This window comes from Pundamilia nyererei, unplaced genomic scaffold, assembly GCF_000239375.1.
Source record: "Pundamilia nyererei isolate P.nyererei 1_Seehausen unplaced genomic scaffold, PunNye1.0 scaffold00017, whole genome shotgun sequence".
Classification (NCBI taxonomy): domain Eukaryota; kingdom Metazoa; phylum Chordata; class Actinopteri; order Cichliformes; family Cichlidae; genus Pundamilia; species Pundamilia nyererei.
In genome coordinates this window covers 518,781-543,512 of record NW_005187418.1, presented here as the reverse complement: position 1 = coordinate 543,512, position 24,732 = coordinate 518,781, and the positions used below count along the sequence as shown (strand labels likewise).

At 42.1% G+C, this 24,732-nt stretch overlaps 1 protein-coding gene across 2 annotated transcripts in view; it reads right to left on the bottom strand.

Moving 5' to 3' along the window:
- Positions 1 to 14,530: 14,530 nt before the first annotated feature.
- map2k6 (mitogen-activated protein kinase kinase 6) overlaps positions 14,531 to 24,732 on the bottom strand; it is a 39,893-nt gene continuing 29,691 nt past the window's right edge. For both annotated transcript variants that reach the window (XM_005725699.2, XM_005725700.1), the window contains 3 exons: positions 24,346 to 24,485; positions 21,162 to 21,207; positions 14,531 to 20,291 (listed from right to left, as the gene is read on the bottom strand). In XM_005725699.2, the coding sequence (XP_005725756.1) occupies positions 20,214 to 20,291; positions 21,162 to 21,207; positions 24,346 to 24,485 (264 nt within the window). In that variant the 3' untranslated portion in view covers positions 14,531 to 20,213. The remainder of the gene's footprint in view (positions 20,292 to 21,161; positions 21,208 to 24,345; positions 24,486 to 24,732) is intronic.

Genomic DNA, 24,732 nt, shown 5'->3' with positions numbered 1-24,732 from the left:
CAACGCTCCATTTCCAGTTTCTTCAGGGCCAAGTCAACCTCAAATCACCTTTCCTGTTCCAGAGCCTGCTAGCATTAGCTACAGCATGTTTGCTTTAGAACCACTCAGTTCCTGAATCAGCTCCAGAGTCACAGACGCCTCTTCCTGCTGCTACTGTTGAAGATTCGGCTCCTGGATCCACCTTCATCTCTGCATCTCCTCTTGTCTGCTCTCCTGTCTGCATCTTCCTCTCTCCGCTGCTCTGAATCAGGAAGGCGTTCAGCTAAATCCGGCATTTTCTTCTGCCTAACATTAGCTGAAATGGAGACATTTCAATCCAGTCTAATAAGAGACGACCATACTTTGCAAACTTGGCAAGCTCATCCTTTTTTTTTATTATTATTATCATCAGATAACGGCCTAGCTGCAGATTTGTAGCAGATTAGCTAACTCAGGTGATGCAGAGCTCAGTTTATTTTTTTTAAATTGTATTAGATCTGCATGCAGTAATATATTTAAGGTAGGCGTACATCTTCAGATGATGACTTTTCCATAAAATGTTTGTCGTTATAAACAATTTACAGTCGAACGCAAAATGGAAAAACTCTCCTTTTATTTTGCAAAACACCTTTGTTTTTGCTTTGGTGTGACTAAACAGACTTTTTTTCTTAACCTTCCTGTCGTGTTCAGTTATAATCTGACAGATTTACAAATTTTTAAAACTCATAAATATTGTGTTTTACATCCGATTCCTTCGAGGCCTTATGACATCCTCCACACTGTGCATTTGAACACATAAAAGTGATAAGCACCTCTTTCGTTGAATTTTGAGTGTTTTAATCAACTTTGTTACATCTGTAGTGTTCCTATGACCACCATAGGAAATGAATGGGAATCCACCCCACCCCACCCCCTTTGGCCTCTAACCCGCTGAATGACCCATTGATCTACCCACTGAATTTGGTGATGAAAAATGTTTCTTGTGTTAATTTAAGAGCTGTTAAAACTGGTCAATTGTGACCGGAACACTACAGTTAGGGGCATGGGGGTGCACACAACAGGAGGGTGAACGTGACATTTTTATTTTTGCACGTCAGATTTTTCTTCTTCAGTCTTTCCTGCCTTTCCCGCACAGCTGACATTACTGTCCAGAAACAGACAGGAAGCAAGATTCCCGAGAAGAAGAAAGTATTTGCTGCTCACTGAGTTGATCGTCTCGGGAAAGCTTTTACTTTTAAGTTACTTCCTGCTCATGCAGGTGTATCCCAGCTGCAGCTGTTATTTTATTTTTGGTTGCAGCACGTTTAGGACTCCTAACTTCCATTTTTACTTCTATTCATGGTCTCTTATTTTTTTGGAATGATTTCATTTCCCTCTGAATAAAGGGGATTTCTTCAACTTGTGTAAAGTACCCCGCTCCCATTAACCATGTGATCCCTTAAACACGGCTCTACTCCTAAACTTCACCGATGACTGCAAACATCCTCTTTTTCTCCCACTCTCCAGCTTATTTCACATTTTTCAGTTTAAGCCTAAAACCCTTGATGAAAACAGTTCCTAAGCCAGAAACAGAAAACCCAGACTGAAGAGAGGCGCAAATGTCCAGATCCAGGGATGAAAACATCCTGCACCTATTATCTCGATTCTGATGAGCCTCATCAGATCACTGTCGTCTTCAGGTACAGCGCTGCACAACCTGCGGCTGATAAAGGCCGGCGGAGAGCCAGGAACATGGCTTTGTCAATCCTGCTGCTCTGTTGCATCACAGATTTTATTCAATAATTTCATAATGTCCAGTAATTTGATGTTCTCTGCAGTTTAATAAGCTATCCGTGCTGCAAGTCAGGAGGTGTGTGTGTGTGTGTGTGTGTGTGTGTGTGTTAGTGTGTGTGTGTGTGTGTGTGTGTGTGTGTGTATTCAGGAATGTGTCTGCTAAAATGAAAAACATAGACTTTCCATTCAGGAGTGTGAGGACCTCTATTGAAGCTGGCTGTAATTTCCCATGGGTGCTGTATATTTTCCACCTGTGTGTTGTTGTTAGCAGGTTCACGTCTGGAGGTTCGAGTTCTCCGTTTTCCTCTGCTCTCCGCTGCCCGTCCTTCTCTGCTTGTTTTGCGACATTGTGGGCAGGATCAGGAAGCATTTGTTGTGCACAGGATGCCCCCTAAATGCACCGTTCCCACTCGGCTGATAACTTTAACACTTCTTCTTCCCCTTGGCCCCACATACAAGTTACATGCTCACTTCCTCCTTGGGCCGTTGCTTCCTCTGTGGTCCACAGGCATGAGGAGCACTCTGTGCATGTGTGGTTAGTTCAGTAAAGTATAACAATACTTTATGCAAGAAGCGTCTCCCCAAGTTTTTTCAATGCATTGCATCAGCTGTGTGACTCAGTCTTTGCAAATGAATCAATATGCTGATGAATTACGGCAGGCAGTGCTGCTGGGCCGAAGCTGTGGGCCTTTTTCGGGTTTTTCACTATTAAAGACTTTTACTTTAAATAATCCAATGAAATTCAAGGTATTGAGAGAAAGTTATTAGATTTAAAGCCAATAAAGAGAAGAGGTTTTATTTTTCTGATAATAAAAAAAACAGTTAAACAACATTCCCATGACCCTGATATCTACATTTTTTCATGCAGCATATAGGGTATAACTTACATACATCAAAGGCATTTTGTGGTTTACTATAAATGCTGATGATTTGGAGGAAAAACAATAAGCTGCTGTAACAGCCAGGAGCAATTTGATGATATTTCCAAGCATGTTGGAGCACCACATCACGGCACTATATCCATAAATCTTCTCTGTGGTATTCCTCGTTTCCTCCTGCCTGGAAACTCCATCCTTTGCAATATATCAACTATCTCTCCTCTGCACACGTCCAAACCAGCTCAGCCTTGCCTCTAACTTTGTCTCCAAAACATTCACCCTGAGCTGATGTGCTCATCTTCAGCTCGTTCTTCTCTCTTCTGTCACTCCTGCCTGTCTGTTGCATTGATGTTTGACACCAGGTATTTCAACTCATCTACCTTCTCTGCCCCTGTTACACCTGTCTCCTTCTCATTCACACACATGTATTTCTTGCTTCTACTGACTTTGATTCCTCTTCTCTCCTTTCTGCACCGTGGAAGCACACAGACAATAAATCTTGATTCCTTCCTTTCCCTCGATTATATCAGTCAGCTCTCTCACTTTACATCTAAAGGCCTTCCTCTCACCACCAAACTCCTGCTCTTCTTTCCTTCTTTCTTCTTCCTTTATCTTCAGCCAACAGTAGCACCATTTCCACCAGTGCTCTGTTGACCAACTTGGTTAACAACAACCGGAGGTGAAGTAAGGTAAAGTGACTGATCTGGTATGGAAAACTCATCTCCATGAATGATTTTGCAATGATTTTACACCAGATGCCCTCCCTGATGCAACCCTACCCATTTATCCAGGCTTGGTATTGGCATTATGTTTACCCTGGTTTATGGCTCCACGTGGCTGGGTCAGCTCAGTCAATCTAAAGGAAATTAAAAAGTGGCTCAGATTATGGACAGTTCCACGCAAATTCCGGCTTGGAGAGACTTGTGGACTGAATAATCAGGCCCCATCTTATCTTAATGACCTTGTAGTACCATATCACCCTATTAGAGCACTTCGCTCTCGCTCTGCAGGCCTACTTGTTGTTCCTAGAGTATTTAAAAGTAGAATGGGAGGCAGAGCCTTCAGGTTTCAGGCCCCTCTTCTGTGGAACCAGCTTCCAGTTTGGATTCAGGAGACAGACACTATCTCTACTTTAAGATTAGGCTTCAAACTTTCCTTTTTGCTAAAGCATATAGTTAGGGCTGGACCAGGTGACCCTGAATCCTCCCTTAGTTATGCTGCAATAGACGTAGGCTGCCGGGGATTCCCATGATGCACTGAATATTTCTTCTTCAGTCACCTTTCTCACTCACTATGTGTTAACAGACCTCTCTGCATTGAATCATATCTGTTATTAACCTCTGTCTCTCTTCCACAGCATGTCTTTATCCTGTCTTCCTTCTCTCACCCCAACCAATCACAGCAGATGGCCCCGCCCCTCCCTGAGCCTGGTTCTGTCGGAGGTTTCTTCCTGTTAAAAGAGAGTTTTTTCTTCCCACTGTCGCCAAAGTGCTTGTTCATAGGGGGTCATATGATTGTTGGGTTTCTCTCTTTTTTGTTTGTATTATTGTAGGGTCTACCTTACAATATAAAGCACCTTGAGGCCACTGTTGTTGTGATTTGGCGCTGTATAAATAAAACTGAATTGAATTGAAATGTAAACTGTCTAATTCTAAATTAATCATTTAAAAATGTTACAATGGATATTTTTGGTGTATAATGTATAATGACATTACATGATTGTTCTGTTTTTACAGTAATAAATGTTTTTGTATATTTCCACACACGCTGTGATGTAGCAGTTCAAAGCTTTCAAATCCAGCTTCCAATAATGGGGAATCTTTACAGGTACTAAGTCTACCATTGCAAGGATTTAATATTATTGAGGAGATTTATATGGAACGCGTAAAATAAGACACGTAAAAGAATGTTTACTGTGTTTTGTTGTTTTCTTTGTAGTCGTTTTTTGTAGCAGCGCGTCCAATTCCATTTTCCTGTTTTTCACTGTTTGACTGCTATCTTGAATTACGGGCTAAGTGAGGAAAGCATGGACTGACTTTAGGCACGTATCACTGCAGCAGGTTTCCTCGTTTTTGCTTTGTTTAGTGCATTTTCAAAATCTCCTTAGTCACTGTTTTTCTTCTTTTACCTCCCATCCCTGTACTCCAAAAAAAATACATCAAGGAAGTAATACCTGCACCAGGAAGCGCGTGCACGGCTGGATGTGATTCACAAGTGTTACAGTATTTGGTTGTTGGAATTTTTTTTCCCAGAGCAGGGATCAGTTTTACTATAAAAGAAGTTGCGTCACAGTCAGCAGTCGTATTTTAAGATTAGAGCAGAGTGATGATGTGTTATTGTGTTTTCATTCCCCACATCAGGATCAGACAGGCGCTTGTTCCCAGAGGGACTATTTGAATAAAAAAGATGAATGAACATGTCAGGGGCAGATGGAAGTTCCCCCTTACCCATCCCACCCTTACACAAGTCTAACTCTGACTGATTCATCTCTTTCTCTGTCTACACTGAGGAGCAGGAAAACCCGCATAAACATTTCTGGGATAAGGTGAGGAGAAGGAAAGGAAGAGGTGGGGGGTTGCAGGATGTTGTTTGACTTCCAGATCCTGTTTTCTTTCCCAAGAAGCTACACTAATGCAGGTGCATGGGCCGCACTCCCCCTCTGCACCACCTCCAACTTCACCACCACCTCCAGGGCCGGCCCTCATCCTCCTTCCAAATAAGTCCAGTTCTTCCCCTCCTTTGTGTCAGCTTTTCTCCTCACAAAGAGTTTTTTGGCATGCCTGGTCTATTAGCAGCCTGAGGAGATTAAGGATCTGGGATTTTTGAGGAGAGCTTTTTTGTTCATGTAACATCTTTTCTCACCTTGAGAAGACTGAAAATATTCCCAAAACTGCATTTAAGCTCATTTCAGAGCGGAAAGAGAGAGCTGAGTGAGTCTTTGATGAGCTACATCTACAGTTAGAAGCTGTGGGGGCTCCTTTAAGGCCACACATGTCTGCAGGCTGGACATGGCAGGATGTAAAAGCTGCTTTTCGTTACCTAAAAGCATAAATTTAATGAACATTAAAAAACCTTTCCCCCCTCAGAGTCCAGCGCCGAACCCAAACCTCCTTGAAAAAAGTCCCAGGGGCTGCATTTCATTATAAATCATTCTCCAGTTTTTTAAGTGCGCTGCTCAGAAGAGTTTCCATGACATCATCAGCTGTCGGTATGGGAAGCCAGTCGCTTATATTCAGAAATTCAAACCAGTGCACGCAGCAGCAACAGCAGCAGGATGGCAGGCGTGCGGCGAGGAATCTCCTGCTGGGCTCTACGTATAATTGGTGGCTCAGATCCTGCAGCACGAACGCTGTGCATCCGGGGTCAGCAATTAGGTTCATCCAGGGGCCAGTTTTTTCCATCTCTGCTGAACATTTTTTGGTTATATAGTATTTCATGTCATTTGAGGTTTCATTTAAGATTCCATATGATGGCTAACAGAGCTAGAGGGCCTTATTTAATGCTCATTTGGTAAAACGAGCACACAAAAACAATGATAGTGGGTGGTTTTATTTACTTATTATTATTTTGGTCGTATTTCTTTGGATAAGCTTTAATTGCACTGCAACATACAACGGAACTGTAAGGTATTAGGGAACAATCTGGAACACAAACATTTCATTGGAAGGCCCCTGCTGGCCTATCCCTAGTGTATATGACCATGAACTGCCAGAAAAGACACAAAAGAGAGGAGAGCTGAGAGGTCTTTATTGCAAGAATTGAAAAAGGAAGTCATGGCAGCAGGAAAGTGACACATCCCACACTGATCGTTAATCAAATTAACAGCTGAGGCGGCTGTTTTACTCGTAAACTGTTACTTTCCCGTAACCACGCTGTGTTACTGCGTTACTAAAACCGTGATTTTTTCGCGAGAGTGTTTCATGACACTGACGTAAGCGAATAATTAGTTACTGATTACTTTTTTCAAGTAACTTGACCAACACTGCCCAGGACTGGTCGCCAGTCTGGCTCACAGACAACAGCTCACACTTACAGTCACACCTATGAGCAATCATCTTCTGGAATTGAACTTCCTGAATATTTTGTTATTGTCTTTTACCTTGTAAATGATTCTTCCAACCGTCTTGCTGTCAAACATGTGACTTCCTTGCTCGTACAGACCTGCCACTAGGTGGAGCTGTCTTTAATCACAGGCTCCGAATTTGTTAGTTGTTGTTTCTCATAGGAGACTAAAGATGATTTTTTGTTTTATTATTTATTTTGAAGGCTGAAACTTCAGTTTGAGCCAGTTATGAACATGTTGGGTTCCCTTTGGTGTGAGCATAAGCATGATTTTCATGATCATTGAATTTCGCTGTCCTGCTTTCATGCACAGCATCTCCTAAGGTCCCGTCAACGCATTTCAGCTGGGTTGGTGTCTGCGCTTTGACTGCGTCACATTGAGGTTTTCTTTTTCAGCCTTTCTGTCGCAGATTTGCTGCAGTGTTTGGGATCAGTGTCCTACTGGATGACCCAATTGTGCCAAAGTTTTGCTGTTATACAGATACTTTAAATCTTTACATTTACATGGTTGACATTAAATATAATTTAAAAAATTTAAGAGTACCAAACTAATGTCTGTAAGTTATGTGCATTAATTTGCTATTAAACAATGAAAACCAGAAGCTGTTCACTAACACATTAAAGTTCATTTAATATACATGTAATTATTTGTAATTTGCAATTATTTATAGACGACTGCTGCCATATTTCTAATGAATGCTTTGACTTTTTGAAGTTTTCTTTTTATGTTTTAAATTAGCGATGATGAGATTGTGAATCATCCTCAGTGCTCGGGAGGCTTCAGGAAATATTTTCTTATGTTGGGATTTCAATTTTGTTTACATCCAAAATGTTTCCAACCATGTTAAAAGCATGTGTGAGTCAGCTGCCAAACAAAAAACCTTTAATCCACCGTATGAACGTAACTCAGTAACACACCGCATGCAAATTCTTATTTAAGCACCTGCACATCCATCCAAAGATCAGTCCCTTCAGTGGGCGTTTTGTGGTTGCAAACACAAAACCTTCCACCTGCTGTGTGAATGAACAATAAATCTGAATACCTCTGTAATACATAAATCAAAGTGTTGTGTAACAGTGACACAGTAAACACACTCTGAGGCAAAGAGGAAGCTCAGATGACGTGAGTGATTCACGGATAAAACTCATTAATGGGGAATTAAAAACTAAACAAAGAAAAAAACTGTTGATGAAAATAAAAAAAACAATGTGGTGAAGTTTACTGAACAATAAACATAAAATTGGCGCATGTTTGAGGCTTTATTTTCGTTTCTACGAATGCAGGATGGGGGGGTTCCAAACTGTAGGCTGAACTTTGGTCCCCAGGGGCAAAGAGATGGCAGGAAGGAAGATGTTGTGTGGTGCAGAATGAAGCTTAAAATACACTCGTCTTCCCAACATTAAAGTGGATGAGTGGGCGTGGGGGGGGATGTGCGTCAAAACAGGCAGTATGCAGGAGCAGGTGGTTCACATTGTCGTGGGCCTCCTCGCTCTTCGTCCAGCCATCTCTCAGCACTCTGTTTAGCTTCTTTGTTTTGCTTTCGTAGCCCCTCACGCGCTCATCCAGCTCCATGTTTTTCAGGGTATTCAGGAGATTCTGTGTTTTTATTTTTTATTATTATTGTTTTTGTTGCACAGCATATCCTCACACTGTACACGCGGGGAAGTTCAACAGGTCCAGTTCCCAGCCCTGACTGAAGCGCAGCGCTTTGGAGCTGCTGCACTACGTGACTTTTTACTATACAAACACATCGGTCGCATGCCAGGAGCCCAATCAAAGGAAAGAAAGATAAGAAAGCAAGTCTGCTGTGATGTTTAGTCTTTTAAAAATAGATTTGAGAAGTAATACGAATGACCAATTACTTCTTCATTTATACCTTAGAAAATATGTTTTGTTTTTTACTTAAATCACATTTACAGACAAACATGATCTTTGATGGAAGCTGGAAAGCCCACTCAAAATCCCCATTTTATTAATGTTAAGTAGTTCAGCTGCACAGTGATGAAAGTTTAAAAATTTAGATAATATGTTGTAATTTTTCTACATGTATGTAATGCAGAAAGCAATCTGTCAGTTTGAGTCTTGGGCTTAAATTGTCAGAAATAAATGTAAAAATAGCAGTAAAAATTTGTTGTAGTATGAGTGGCTGTGGGAGAGACCTGTATCAGTGTGAAAAAGTTGTCCAGGGGCTGGATTAGAGTTTGCGTCAGGCCCATTCTGGCCTTATGTTTGACAAAACGATTGAAACTTAAATTGTAACATCTCATTTTTTGAGCTTTTGGCTAACAAATCTGAACACACCCCTAACCCAACATGTTTTATGGTAGATGTTCAGTTCTGTGTAAACCTCTCTAATCAAGACTGAAAAAAGGAATTAAAATTTGAAACTGTTTAACAGCAACAACTCTGTGCTTTTCATTTCACCTCTGAGTCCGCTTCTCACTTGTGTTTCTAGTACTTTAGAAGATTTCTGGTGAGCTATTAAATCAATAAACAAAGGACGGTCTCCTGTGGATGGATCGCCTCTCGAACATCTTGTTTCTTAAATTGTGCCTATTCAACATGTGGCTAAAGCAAAACATTAACCCTACACAGATTGCTGGTTATGCGGTGTTACCCAGTGCTACGGATCTGAATGTTCCTCCAACAAAACTGCTTCCGTTCATCGACATTTCTCGGATGATTGAACAGCTCACTTCAGGTTCCACAACAGCACCTGGATTACGGGCTTTTCAAGTACTGAATTGTTCTTCACCCACTTTTACTTCCAAATGTGCTGGTTGCAAAAACTGGGACGTGCTCCACGGATCGAGGCAGTGCCAGATCCCACTGTTTGCAATTATTAAAAGTGTGACCATAAACTGCTTGTTTAACATCAGGTCCTTGACGACTTTTATCACCTTTTTTAATATATTAGTTCCCAATAGTTCCCAAGTAAACATATTGCTTTTAGGTGCTGATGTGGGCCTAAACCTTGATGTTCACTCCACCGTGCTTCACAGGAATGGAAGGTTTGTGCGAGGTTAATGAATGAGGTTTCCATGTTGGTGTGCTAAACAGCTGGTTTCCTTTGTGGTGTCCTTCCATTAACATCAGTCCTATTCACTGTTTAAGAGTGTACACATGAAAGCTATGGTAAGACTTCTAGAGGTGTTATTTATTTTTATCTTTTTCTAGATTACATGTTTTGATCTCAGTGTGATCTTTATGACAAAACGACATTATTTGTAGAGAGTTTGTCTTATTTTGAAAAAAATGCCTCTTAGAGATTTTGATGCATCTCTAACGAATCTTCTAAAGATCTTTTGAAAGCTGTTGAGATCAAGTTTTTCATCCAGTTCTGGAAATAAGCAGAGTTTGTTAGTAACTTTGTACGACTTTAGTTATGGGAGGGACACTTCAGTAGCTCACACATCTCATCCATCACCTCATAGTGCCGTATCACCCCATTAGAGCACCTTGCTCTCAGACTGCAGGCTTACTTGTAGAGTATTTAAAAGTAGAATGGGAGGCAGAGCCTTCAGTTGTTTAAAAGCATGTAGTTAGGGCTGGATCAGGTTTCTTCCTGTGAAAAGAGTTTTTCCTTCCTGCTGTCACCAAGTGTTTGCTCATAGGCCGTTATCTGATATTGGGATTTTCTCTCCCTTATTGTAGGGTCTTTACTTTACAAAAGTATACTAGAGGTGACTGTTGTTTTGAACCGGTGAATTAATTTGAGTTTCATTTGTAACATCTGACTCTAAGACGCTTTTGAAGAATTTGTAGCTCAGGCTGGACAGCGAATCATTTCTCACTGTGTTCAGTAAAGATACGCAAAGTATAACTGTTTGTATGTAATTTATTGAGAGAGTGTCTGTCTGTAATTCAGGGTTAGACAAAGATCAGATCACATTTATGAGGAATCGTAAAAAGGAAATGTCCGTAATTCCAGTCCAGATGTCCAAATCGAGATAGAAGATACCACCGTGTTTCAATGTGGGCTTGTTCCACTGTTGCATCTCCATTTTTATTGTGGTCACTAAACTCAAACTAGAAATTTTTTCCATTATGAACTGGTATGTCGGTGGTCTCTGAGAACCTCAAGCTTTTGTCCTTGATTCCTGCCTTCTTTTGGCAGAACTTTTCGTCCGTAATCCCCAATGAAGTTCTTTTTTCTATTTCTCAGTGAATAAAGCTCGACGTACTGACACTCTGGTCATGCATTTGATTTAGCTGATCCGATAAAGCCTTTAGCAGTCCAAGCATTGTCCCTATAGAAACCTTCAGCTTAGCAATGATCAGATGCTCATAAACCCCCTGTTTGCTCCAAATAACAAACTAACACTTAAACTTAGTTGCCATGTTTTCAACTATATCACAATGCGATACTAACACGCCGCTGATGAGTAGATCAGATCCGCCTGAGCATCATCTGAATGCTGCATCAATAGAAGGATACAACTCAAGCGAATATGACCTCTTGTCCAGTGGAGTTAACGTGGTCAGTGCCACTAATGCGCTTCAATTTAATTTGTGATCTAGAAATAGAGCAGAATAGGAAATTTTTCTTGATTTTACATGTCAGAGCATCTTGTGGTTTTAAATATCTCTCATCAGCCACGCTACTCAGCAGATTTGGCTCAATACGACTTTGTCGTCTTCTTCAAAATTCAATTCCCGTCGAAGGGTCATTGCTTTGATATACTAGAGGAGCTCCATGTGTAACTGAAAGTGTTGTAAAGCTGAACAAGAAGACCATCCTGAAGACGTCCGCAGACAAATTTAAACCAGTTTACAGACCTACAGTAGATTAGAAAATCAAAGTACACATTTATTGTGGAAGCCCCCTTAAAATCAGATACTTCACTATTCGCAGAATTCCTGCCATCGCTGACGAGCTTCAAACTGTCTTCAAACAAAAAACAACTTTTCCTTCACCCTTTTCAAAAGTGTCTAACAAATGGGTTCAAAAAAAAAAAGAGTCTAACAACAACTCTCCAACTTCACAATTTGGTTCAATCTAAGAGGAATGATCACTTGATCCCTAAACTAATCAAACTAAATACTAAACTCCATTTAGCAGAAGCGTGGCCAGAGGCAGGACAAAAAAACGTTCTCTGGCTGTCTCTCTCCACCCTGCTCCTGTTCTGTTTACGCCAGGGGTCTCAAACTCGCGGCCCACGTCGGCCCTACTTGCAGACTACATATCGAAGTGAAGAGGTATAAGGCAATTTTGCCCTTGAAGTTCCTTTTTTGTTTGTTGTTGAGTTAAAATAAGTTCTTTAAAAAGCAAAAAGTGATTTAACATGAAGGTAAATCACTAGGTAAAACAATCCCCTCTGCTACTTAACTGACCAGCTCAACATCCAGCTTGATGCTGTACTCTGATTAAAGTCTTCCTTTCATTTTTTTAAGTATAGATGCTTCACCTGAACCTGAGAGAACTTAATCAGGGGGGTCTGGGCTCAGATCCATTTCTTTATAAGATGTCAGACTTTTGTCCTGCTTCTTTCCATGTTGCATGTTTGTAACAGAAAATGTTCTATGGTTACAATCATGCTAGATTCTTTATAAAGTAGCAAGAAGTACTTCTTGGAAGCAGAGTTATTACTAAGTGGCTTTCCATCGCAATCTATCCATTGCCTTCCATTTATCTGAAGTTGAGTCATGGTGACAGCGGACATCCTTCGGCTCAGTGGTTTTCCTCCAGACAAGATGTAAAACCTTTCCAGTGACTTTTGCGTCTGCTTTGAGGAGTTTCCTCTTTCTTGGGCATTCTTGGAAGGGCTAAAGTTAGCAGCTAATATTAGCAAGCTTGGTTATCAAGCTGCATGCATTAATCATACTGGTGCAATCACTGCACACAGCGTTATAGAGAAACAGGTCACTGAGCACGTGGCGGGCAGTTACCTGCGAGAAGTGTGTATCCACGTCTGGTTGGTGAGTGGTTGCTGGCAGCTGCTGTAGGTGAAACTGGTTGCAAAGAGGTGCAGCTCCAAAAACCTCCTCCTTGCAGTTTCCTTACCTGCTAGCAGGTTGCTCCGGTCAACTGTAATTTAAATGAAAGATGCCCTGTTGTCTGCAAAGCCATGCAAAATGAATACGAGCATTTTAGTATTTTAGCCTAATTTTAAAGTTAACCAAGTGTTCTGTATAATAAATGCAGTTGTAGCATTTGTGTTAAACCAAACGGTCCCATTGAAAACTGTCTGCCATCTCTGCCTCCATGACCTTTCACCTTCTAGAACTAATTGTAACAACAGAGCAAACGGAGCTTATTGTGTAAAAATACCTTTTTATTGAATTTCCATCATTACAATTGCACACAATCAGTTTGAGCAATTTAAAATATTTATAGAAATTCATTGAGCTCTAAATGAACAGTCATCAGTCTTTAGCAGAGGCTTAAAAGACGTGTAAATATACTGAGAACTTCACTTCCCATGGGGCACAGCATCCCGACCCCCCGAACCCACCCGACAGCAACAAAAAAGGCTCTCTTCCACATACAGTAGCATCTCTGGATTATTTTGCAACCTCCCACCCCCCCTCCCCGAATAAAGGAACACAACACCGCAAACATCACATACAGCTGTGTGTACCAGCAGTTTACCAGCTGCGACTGAGAAACAGAAAGCGCCACGGTTCACAAGTCTCGTTGTAGTTTTCGACAGACGGCTCAGCACGGTTCACAGACGACAGATTTACACTCGATATAATCCGGCCGAACGCACGTCCAAAGGCCCGGAGGAGCCTCCCACACAAAGCAGGCTTTTTTGATGCATTTCATTCATCTGCTGACGCATTTGGAGGACGAGGAAGAAGGTGAGCAAAATTTCCTGATTCTCTGTCTGACATTCAAAATCAAAAAAAGACAAAATAAATAAGTGTTTGGCGTTCCAGTAAAGAACAATCGTCTACTGGATTTAACGGATGCCTGCTGTTGGACGCTGCACAGATGAGCTTGGAGGTTAAGAGGGTGAATTGTGGAGGGATGTGAAAACAGATTGCTCACTAAGGACAGTTTCCACTCGGACATCCTACCCTTGCTGATGCACAGCGACAAAGCTTTACTCAGCAGGTGAGAGCGGGCCACAATTAGACTCACGGATGGGAATTCCCACGTGCGGGCAGGCATGTATAAAGGAGCACTTAAACAAAAAGGAAAACCGTTCTCTGGGTGCAGCTCTGACGAAGGAGGAGAAGCATGATGACTGTTTTATCTGGCAGCATCTTCCCAAAGAGGAAGAGCAGAGTAAAGATAGCAGAGCTCTCTGGCCAGCACAACGATGGGACAGACAAATGTGCACGCACACACACACACACACACACACACACACACACACACACACACAGGAAAATCCCATGTGACGTGTGATTAAACTCGACTCTTTTCTCATTACAGCCTATTGAAAAGTGAACATGAATCAACTGTGGACCAGAAATGTCAGCGCTGAGCAGAGGAAACAAAGAGTTGCGTGGAGTTAGAAGGGTCTCAGACAAAACCTGCTGCGTTTCTCATTAGTGTGTGTGTGTGTGTGTGTGTGTGTGTGTGTGTGTGTGTGTGTGTGTGTGTGTGTGTGTGTGTGTTGTCTGTACAACTGTCCTTTGTGGAAACCCAAATATATAATTTAATAAAATGTTTATTTTCAGTGTAAGAGAAACTAAAGTAGCTTTAAGTTATGAAGAACTTGATGCAACCACATAAAGTGACTCTCCCGCTTCTTTCTGTATGTCAGTAGCACGTGTCCCATTACTTAGCTGCATACATTATATATTCTTGTGTTTTGGCAGAACAAGCAAAACTACAAAATTAAAATTATTTCTTCAACACAAATCTAAAGAATTTTTTTCAATTATTTTGTGGAAAAAATTTGTGAAACTACTAAAAAAAAAATGCAATTTACCATGTGCACATTGTGTGGACATGTTTGGAAAGCGGCGTGCAATCCAGAATGATTTTCCAGGAATGTCAGAATTCTGTCTTTTATGAGTTCATATTGTACAGTGGCAGCTATAAAATATTTAATTTAATCTCCTCTGAATTGCAACCATGAACTTAAAATTTTCCCACTGATTTTAACACTAAACCCACTTAAAGTTGTACAAGCTCTCAGCAGTCACGCCGAGTGAAGCCATTTTCACACGTGAACTCAGGTCAGGGCGCTGGCCGAGGCTGCCCTCGCACCGAGCAGACAACAGGAAGCCGCCTGTCTCCTGACAGCCAATCACCAGTTAGTCAGCTCTACACTCACAGTAAACTGTGTTTAACCTTCAGGTGACTGAGTGGCCTCATTTATAACCCCGGCCGTACAGTTCCGTGGGTAAAAATGCTGCCACATCTTTTTAAACCGCTTCTCCTACAGAGTGTCGTTTAGAGGAATTGGCCTCGTGGTGGAGCAAAGAGTTTAACAACTACATTGTGATGTTTGTGGTGAATCAGCGCTAACAGAACGAGCGCTGTGATTTACTGCTGCGTAAGGCTTGAAGCAAATACTGGACGCCAAAAGTTAGGCCACACAGCTATTTTCACTCTTTGTCTGCATCAAAGACAAAAAGACATTAGAATCATTTAAAAATCTTTCATAGATAAATGAAACAGGTCAGGTATGATAAACAGTCCTGTGTAAAAACATAACAGGGTCATAAATAAACCGAGGCTTCAGCTTTACGTTTGCATCCTTGCAGTCTGAGAGCTTGTGTGAAAATGGCTCATTTTTATTTAGACTAAAGGGTTTTGATGTCGTTTATATGGTGGCACTAAATGTTTCCATCTATATTTGTGGGCAAGAATCACTACAAGGCTGCTAACCTGTAACATGATAACCAAACGCGATCTGCGGGCTTTTGCAAAAAGGGTTTTCACAATAAAAGCCTTTGCTCTGTAACAGGTTTCCGTCGGGTCAGTGTCACCCTTCATCTTTGATGTTGACAGCTGTACAGACTAAGCATGGCCGACGAGTGCAAACAGCAGCAAAAACAAAGTGAGCAGTTGAAGAAAAGCTTGGTATTATTTCAGAATTTTTACAGTATCACAATTTCAGTTAAATAAAAGTCAGAACCTCTAACTCCAAACTCTCCCTCTCACAAAAAAAAAAAAAAAGATGGAAAATGACCACACACAGGGCAACCCTTCATCGACTGAATGACTGCTTCCTTACAGTAACACACTCATAAATGTGACAATGTGATATGACTCCTCGGTACAGTGCAAAACATCACAGCAAATTGCAGTGTCAGTGGGTCCAGGACAGGAACTGAAGGACCAAAACAGTGTTTAAGCATCAATCACGAAGACAGACAAGTGTTTCAATGTAAATGTACACCACAGATATGTACTGTTAGGCACTTAAAACACCTACGAGCGCCACACAAACCTAAATCCACTGCTCCGAGTCTACGCGTGCCATGACGAGTTCGACTACCTTTCTTGGCCTCCTAAGCCTGGCTCCAGCTCTTTGGTCACATTTGCTAAGTTAGGTTAATAACCATTTTTCACTAATGGAAAAAAAAGAATCTCGAGGTTCGACCTGTGATGGATAATTTTGCTCTGCTTCCAGAAAGTGTGACTTGAATTTTGTTAATTTCATCATGGCCTAAAAACACTAGGGGCAATTAAAAGTCTCTCCAGTATATTTCCATCTTCGGTACAGAGATGCACTAATGAGGAAGCCCTTAAATGTCCTCGCCGCGATGACTTCTGTCTGCTGCCAGTCCTCACTCTCAGCTTCACCACAGAGAAACAGTTGGTGAAGTCGGAAAATGAGAACTATAGATGAAAAATAGAGAACGGTGAGAGCTTCATAAAGAAAAATAAGACAGCTTTGTGAGGCGGGCATGGGCGTGTTCGCAGTACTTCAAGGAATTATCTAAGCCAAAGGTTGTGGGACTGGAGCCCAACAGGGAGCAGGTTATAGGGTGAAAGGAAGGTTTTTACTCTGCATCAAAACAGGAAACTTCCCTGATAACATGACAGAGCGAACTGTACTCGACTGAGGGCAGGAGACTTTGTTTTGGAGTCTGGCAAAACAGCAGAGAGAACATTATTTCTTTAAAATAGAGCCCCAGAGGTCCACAGATGATGTTTTCGGGTAAATGTGGTTGCTCAGTCGTAAAATTGTCCTGGTTGACAAAAAATAAAAGCTAAAAACCATTTTTCCCAACCATGAATCTAGGAGTTTACAGCCCTCAGCACTCACCGAGCTGTCTAAGCTCTGCATCGACTTCAGTTTGGTTGAATAGCGAAAGGTTGATAGGCGCCAACGTTTCTGCTGTTCACTTGGTTACCAGACGGCTTGATCAGACACCCACATGGGTCTCAAAGCGTCCCGGATCACTGTGTTGGAGTTGGTGGTTGTACCCGCACGCTCAGGCAGCAAGTCGGTCCAGCGCTGCCTCCCAGGAAGATCTGCCGAGTTAGTATTGAGGAAACGTGTCCTCTGACTTTTCAGTCAAAGCTCATCATTATTCAGACGTCTTCTATGAGTTTAACATGTTTTTGAACTTCAGGGAGGACAGCTAGTCGGGTAAAGGCCCAGTGCCACACAGGTTTGTTTATTCCGACTACATTTCCTGTGTGTTTGAAGCCTCTACACAATGATAAATCAAGTCCAACTGGGTCCTAAGTCAGCTTCAATCGGGTTCAGGGAGGGGTGTGTGTCTGTTTTGCTGCTGCACGTCTCACGTCTGTGTTTCAATATCTGAGACCTGGACGGATGCGTGCACAGTATGATCCTGGAGACAGGAATGCCGGAATGGAAAACTGAAGTCTTCTTAATGGACGTGGTAAGGAGGAATTAGGAGCATTATCATCTCCTTCCACTTTGTTAGCTGGAGTTTGTTTTCTCTCAGTTAGCTCTGATTACAGCTGAGATTGTTTGAGTTGTTTGCAGGTGTGTATACCAGATCTGTTCTGATGTTAGCAGCAAACCACGTCTGAGGGAGTGTTGGCAGACAGGAGTGTCCGGGGAAGAAGCCTTTTGTTGTGATGACCTTAAGCATGAATAGATAGAAGCAAATATGATGCGTGTATAGGACTATAAATATCAATGATATGTTTACAGGGTGCTGTGCCCCCGGATGGCCCAAAAGTTCTTTCAAATTCGTATAAACTAATAATTTAATACAGCTTTAAATGATGTTGATGTCCAGTTTGACTGCAACTCTAACAGCTAAATCGACTGAAGGTGGACCCCCGAGTTTTAGGGTTTGTGGTTGTATAGTGACGATTTATCGATGCTGTAATGTCGAGCAGATTCGGGGGTAAAAGTCTTGTCAGAACAGATTAGAAGTGTTTTTGGTTCAGTTTTTGACACAGTTTAAGGCCCCAGAAGTCAAAATTAGAAGAAATCACGTGATAATTCAGCTCTGCCACTTAAAACACTTCAAGTTTCCCGTTTTGACATCAGAGTAATTCTTACATGACATCTAGAAGGCGTCAGCTCGGCCTCCACAGAAATCACTGCGAGAAAGAGGCCAAGAACAAAGGCAACGAGAGAGATGAACACAAGCATAAAAACATAAAAAAACGAGCATGAGCTACGGTACAACCAGGAACACAAAGTGGGATTATGATGCCATGCAGCGTGTGAGGAGGGAGGGAGCGGATCCCTGCATCATTCTTAACATCTCATTTTCCTTAGACGGTTTCTATATAGAGGCACACAGAAGGCTTGCAAGTTACAGATTAAAAGCATTTCACGTGTTTGAGCCAAGAAGAACACGACAAAAAAAAAAACACAAAGAAAAACAAAAACCATACACAGCTCACACAAACACGTGAGGAGAGTCTCAAATGGTTCGGTCAAGTTTCCAAAGGGAAAACAGCAGTTATAATAAATAAGAGAAACTGCAGTAAGTATGTCGAAGGGGGGAGAAAAAACCTGGATCTAAATAATAACAATAATTAATATTAATAATAATAATAATAATAATAGCAATAGTATCCAGTTCTTTTCATGGTGAGTGGAGAGGGTTGTGATTGGCTCAGTACAGACAACAAGGAGAAAATCTTCCCCCACACAGCCCACACACACACGCAAACACACACCCCGACATTTAAAGTGTGTGTGAGCGACACGAAGCTGCACGGCTGCGACTCGGCTCCGGCTTTGTCTCAAAGATCTGCGATTCAGCTTCACGCAGGAAGGATCAGGGACGGAGCAGTCAGTAGCTTCAAACCAGCCAAACCAGCTGGACCTCAGAATCTCATATCTATTGGACTTTGGTGCATTTGGCTACATTACTTTACAATATCACAGTAAAGTGTAACAGTTTGATATCTATTCGCAACTTTCATTGTTCTCACATCTTTTGTTTGGGGTCTTTTGAGGGGTCAAATTAGAAATACATTAAAAATAAATGGACGTGTTTGAACCAGCAGTCATCGCTGAGTTTGCTGATGGGGCACCCCGACCACATGGGTACAGTCACACCAAAAAGCACAACTTCACAATTTATTTAGACGCCTTTCAAATTACAGAACCTTGCTGACACGGCGGCGTCATGGTGGCCATTTCCATCTTTAATATACAGTCTATGCTTGTACTAGACTACCATACTAACTAGTTTTAAAATAAAGCTCTTTATTACATGCGTCACATTTGAACATGATGTGCAGACGCATAGTTGCCTGTACTTTTAAAGCAACATAAGAGTGTTGCCCTGCCTGTTGAGCTCTTACAGGGGCAGCGAGGCTGCAGAAAATCCATAAAAAAAATGTTGCGAAGCACGAAAACTGCGTTTCTACTTGGATTTGGAGCCGTGCAGCTCTGTGAACATGCCCCACACACACATGTCATGCACCAGCTCGCACACATTCACGCTCACAGGCAGCCAAGAGCCCAAAATGTGTAGTTGACCTCCACTGTAATCAGGGGGGAAAGCAGTGTAAGTGCAGTACCTCTTTGTGACCACTGGGGGGAGCCCCTGAAGTCAACAATCGGACTCTCCAACTGTTCCTCACTGGCCACATGAGCCCGTCTTTACCCAGAGAGAAATTCTGTACATGCAGTCAATTAATAATCTGATGCAACACTTGCTTCGAGTATGCAAACATTTAGATTATACACAGATAGATTATATCATTCTTCTTTTTTTTATATAATCTGCACATCTTCTCGCTTCTGCTTTTCAGCAAAAAAGAAACTATGACTCGACACTTGTGGAGGCCACAGAGTCAGCGCGCTAACAACAGCGCTCGAGGAGGAGCGCAGCAGCGGGGCAAATCGAATCAAACGGGGAGGCTTTGCATACACACATCATAAATTACTCCAGATTCTGTGTGAGGCTCCCGTCTCCCAAACTCCTCCCACCGTGCCAGGTGATGCACAGAGGGGGGGGCTGAGGCCAGGTGGGGGGCGGGGACAGACTCCTCGTTCTGCTTCGTCAGCGGCTCCTCTGGGCTCCGTTTGTCTGCCACTGGAGGGAGGGGTGAGAGGGAATCCTGCGGGTAAATGGGATGCGATTGGTGTTTTTTTCTTGGATTTTTTTTTTTTTGTTTCCTCTTTTTTAACAGATTCCTCCCCCTCCCTCCAGTGCACTCAGTCTCCCAAGATGACTTTCACAAAGCTAGCCACGTCGGTTTCTTTGGCCTCGTGGGAGGTGAAGAAGAGATGTTGCTGAGGAGGAAACGGACACGGAGTTAGTCGGGAGCCAAGTCAGAAAAAGGCAATTAAAGCATCAATTCCTTGAACTTTGAGGCTGTCGTGTTGTTGTGTTGCAGTTTGCATTGTAATTATGGTCATTAGAGCATTTCTTTGCAGCTGTTTTCAATCTGATTTTAGTTTTTGACACTTGGTTTACACTCATTTGTTGTCATCTCTTGTAGTGACACCTTTGTTGCCTTTTCTGGTCAATTTGTATCTGGTTGCCAAACTTTGGCGCAATATAAATTATATTGAATTGAATTTTTTTCAACTTTTCAACGGCACGATTTGCATCTTTATGTGGACATTTTGTATTTGTTTATAGTCGGTTCATGAATCTTAGTCGTAAACAATCCGATTGTTGTCCTTATGCACCGATTTCACATGTATGTGCATCATTTTGCTTCTATTCATTTTGTTGGTGACTTTGCAGCTCTTAATTCTGTGTCTTCTGTTAATTTCCAGTCATTTGGGTTTTATTTTGCATCACTTGGTCATTTTAGAGCTTGTAGGAAGTCTTGGTTCATGGTCATTTTGCACATTTAAAAAAAAAAAATCATTTTTGTGTCTTTTGTTGTTCGTTTGCATCCATTTCGGGTCTCTTTGTGCTTAATTGATTAAGCTGCAGCCATTCAAACACCTGCACCCCCTGATACTCTGAGCTTTTACTGGACCTTTAGTAAACCTTCCATGGATGAGACCAGTGAAGCATCTTGGCTTCAAGCGTCAAATACAGGGTTTGTAAATAACAATCTAAGTGCACCCCCCAGTGTTTGATTAACAGCATTACAAGGTGCTTGCAGGGAGGTCATGCTTATAATCTGTTAACACAGAAACACTCACCATGAGTTCTGTGTAAGTCGGCCGCTCTTTGGAAACTTTCTTTAAGCTGCAGAAGAAGAAGAAAAAGCAAAGATGAAGATTAAATGGTGGACTTCCCCACTCTTGCCACAGATCTGTTCCAGCGTCTGATTCAGTGTTATTCTATGAAAGCGTCGGAGAAGTCGCAGACTGCCAGCCTCCGAGGGTTTCAAGGTAACAGAAAAAATACAACCAAGCACGATGAGTCACCCAAGCACCAAAGAACATAGTCACATCAGTGTCTTTCTGCATTCTGAGTACTGCAGCATCATTTTCTGATATCACCAGGAAACAATGATCGAAACTGGAGGACGACTCGTTTCTCAGTGTGATCGAGTGTTATTTCAGGTCAGCAGCCGTACATCATGTAAGCATTTCAGATTCACCCAGATTCACAGAACACCATCAGGCAGGCGTCTGACCATCACGTTCATTCAGCAGCTGCACATTAAGCTTGAATCTCCCACAGGAAACCAGATGAACATGGACTACTCCAGCAAATAGCCGGCCCCCAAAAAGTTCAAAACAAGCCAAAAAAAAAAAAACATTACAAAGAAAAGAAAAACAATTGAATAATTTGGCTTTGCTTAAAGGCAGCATCACTTTACATTAGTGACAGGAAGAAGAAGTCTGCTGGTGTTGGCAGTGCTGGGCGAAAAGAGTTCAGTATTCACATCACTGCCACAATTATGCAGTTTCCACATTACTAAGGTTCTTCAGTTATTTGCATGTTAAGCATGTTGTGGGTGGGGTGGCTGGTATTTCAGTTCTATGTGGAACAACCGGTAACAGGAGATATTCTTGTCAATGTTCCAGCTGTTGTTGCATGCCACTGTAAGCTCTCAGTCTTCCAAAGGCTGCCAGACTTCTTTAAGCTTCCTGAAGACATTTCATTTGTCTTCCCAAACACTTCTTCACATCATCTAAAAGTTGATCACTGAACAATACAAGAGTCAGATCTTCAGGACGAAGCTCAGCGATATATTTGGACTGACAAGCAGAAGAGACTCTCCTGAGCATCCAAACATTTGCATTCTGGACAGAGAAGACAGACGAGAGATGGCCCCACATCCACCTGGACCACCTCCAAGGTGACAACCCAACAGCTTTCAGGAAACCTCTCTGCTGTGAAACATCTTCAAGTACCTCAAAAACAGACCAGTTGCTTTTAACTCAAGTTTAAATAAATGTTATTGCATTTTCAGCTTGGTCGTTGCTGCAGTGCAGGTGGAGTGAAACAGTATTTAAAATATTGGCAACCACCAGTCTACCCATAAGCCTTTCTTCCTGTTAAAAGGGAGTTTTTCCTTCCCGCTGTCACCAAAGTGCTTGCTCACAGGAGGTCATCTGATTGTTGGGTTTTTCTCTGCATGTATTATTGTAGGGTCTACCTTACAACATAAAGCGCCTTGAGGAGTCTGTTGCAGTGACTTGGCGCTGTATAAATAAAACCTCATTCTCAGGTCAGTGCATTCACAAGGCTTTCAGAAAACTTGGACAAAGATTGAGATCACTGAGATTCAAACTTCGGGATTTTTAGTATCTACACCTGTGGTATAATTTTGAAAATCCTCGGTGACTTCCTGCTTAAGTTACTGCATTCACAAACCTAGGTGTCCATGTCGCCGGCCCACCAGTGAAACAATACCCCATCAACCTTTTACAGCTGAAGGGTAAAAATCACCAAATCTGTCCACTGAATCTGCTTTTCATCTGTGATTTTTAATCTCTGAAGGTTTTTTGCACTTCTTCCTCATTCCTTCTTCAACTGTGGTGGCTGTAGCTCAGGAGGAAGAGCAGATCTGCTGATCGGAACGTTGCTGGTTTGATCCCTGGCTGCTGCAGCTTGCACGCCAAACATCCTTGGGCAAGATAGTAACCCCAAGTTGCTCCCCAATGCATCCATCAGATTATGAGTGTAGAAAAGCTCTGTATAAGAATCAGTCCATTTGCCATTTAACCAGCTGACATTATTACTTCATGAACCCTCATCACTGTGCATCACAGCAGCCTCTGCAATTCCTGAACTTCCAGAGCTATGCATGAATACAACTTCTGACTGACTGGACATCATTTGCACTGGAGTAAGGTGAGGTTTACACCTGCATCATCACGGCCTCCCTTTTCTTAAAGGCAAGGTTGTGATGCCCGTCTTAAATTAAGAAAATCCTTTCAGCTCACTCGCCGTACGTCTTCTCGCTGCACAAATACCTGCATGTGTCACTAAGCAACGAAGAAAGAACAGAACCAACGATTTTTTGGCATGTAGAAGATCTGATCTTGGAGGCACAAACACAATAATCTCGTTCTCAATGGTGCGGTTACAGTTTGGAGGAGTAACGTTACAGAAGAGGATGCACGAAACAGCCGCTCGGCTTTTGACAAACCTCCAAAAACGATACGCAAACGCAAAGACATCCCGCTTTTCTCTCTTTTCTTTTGTTTATACTCCATCTCTCTGTGCTCTTACTCACAACAGGAACTTGATGAATATCTCAAACATAATTATTTTTGTTTCCAACAATTACAAAAACAATATAATCAAAAACTATACTCAGTGTTTAGAGACTATTACAACTATTAAACATGGAAACCACTGAGCAGTTCATTCTCAAAGACCCGTGTTTTTCTCTTTAGAATATTTATTATTGCTCGTTACCAACTAACCACCGCCTCATTTTTACCGCCATCATGTCTCACATTCATGCAGTCATCTGCTAACAGCGACCTGCGCTCTCCTGCCATCCTGCCCGTATGACCCCCAAACCTGCCAGCCTCCCGCCTCACCTCTGTGCACCCTCACTGGTTCAAACAATATTTGCAGCTCAGTTCTTGTAAATTACAGTGACACAAAATTACATAATTAGAGTAATTAAACTAATACGTGGGGATCTGTAAAAAGTGCACAGTTGCATGTTTACAGCATATTCAGATACAGTCCCATCCTGTGAAAACAAGAATAACAAAAACAATGAAGCCAATCGAATAAAGGGGAAATCATCTGAAGCCCACTCAGCTGGGATCAGTACACATCTCTCTGCGATCTGTAGCAGCTTCGCGACTCTGCAGGCTTCTCCTGTGTAAAGATCTGGGTGTAAATCTGAGACGTGGATCAGGCTGGAAGAAAGTTGGACAAAGCAAGAAAATAAACCAGAAAAACACGAACCACTGAGAGGTGAAGTCCACAAACTCAGGGGAGAACTGGTCGGCGGGAAGCTGGGGCGAAGGCTCTTCCACCACCTGCTTCAGCTGCTGAAAAGGTGTCCCCCACGAGTCGTACGGGAAGCGCAGGATGGCGAGCTCGATCTGAGCCAAACAAGACAAAAAAACAAAGAGGTCAAGGAGCGTTTTTAGTGCTTTAGTGAGCACAAACACATAACCTGACACAAACGCATCTGCACAGCTGCATTCATGTGATTTTTCACCCAAATCCATCCCACGTCGCAGCGTCATTTAATGACTGACCCCAAAACAAGCACACTCTAAAGATCCCACTCATCTCCAGCAGAGCGGCACACACGTGGCTTCCCAAACATCCGTTACCGTTTTTAAC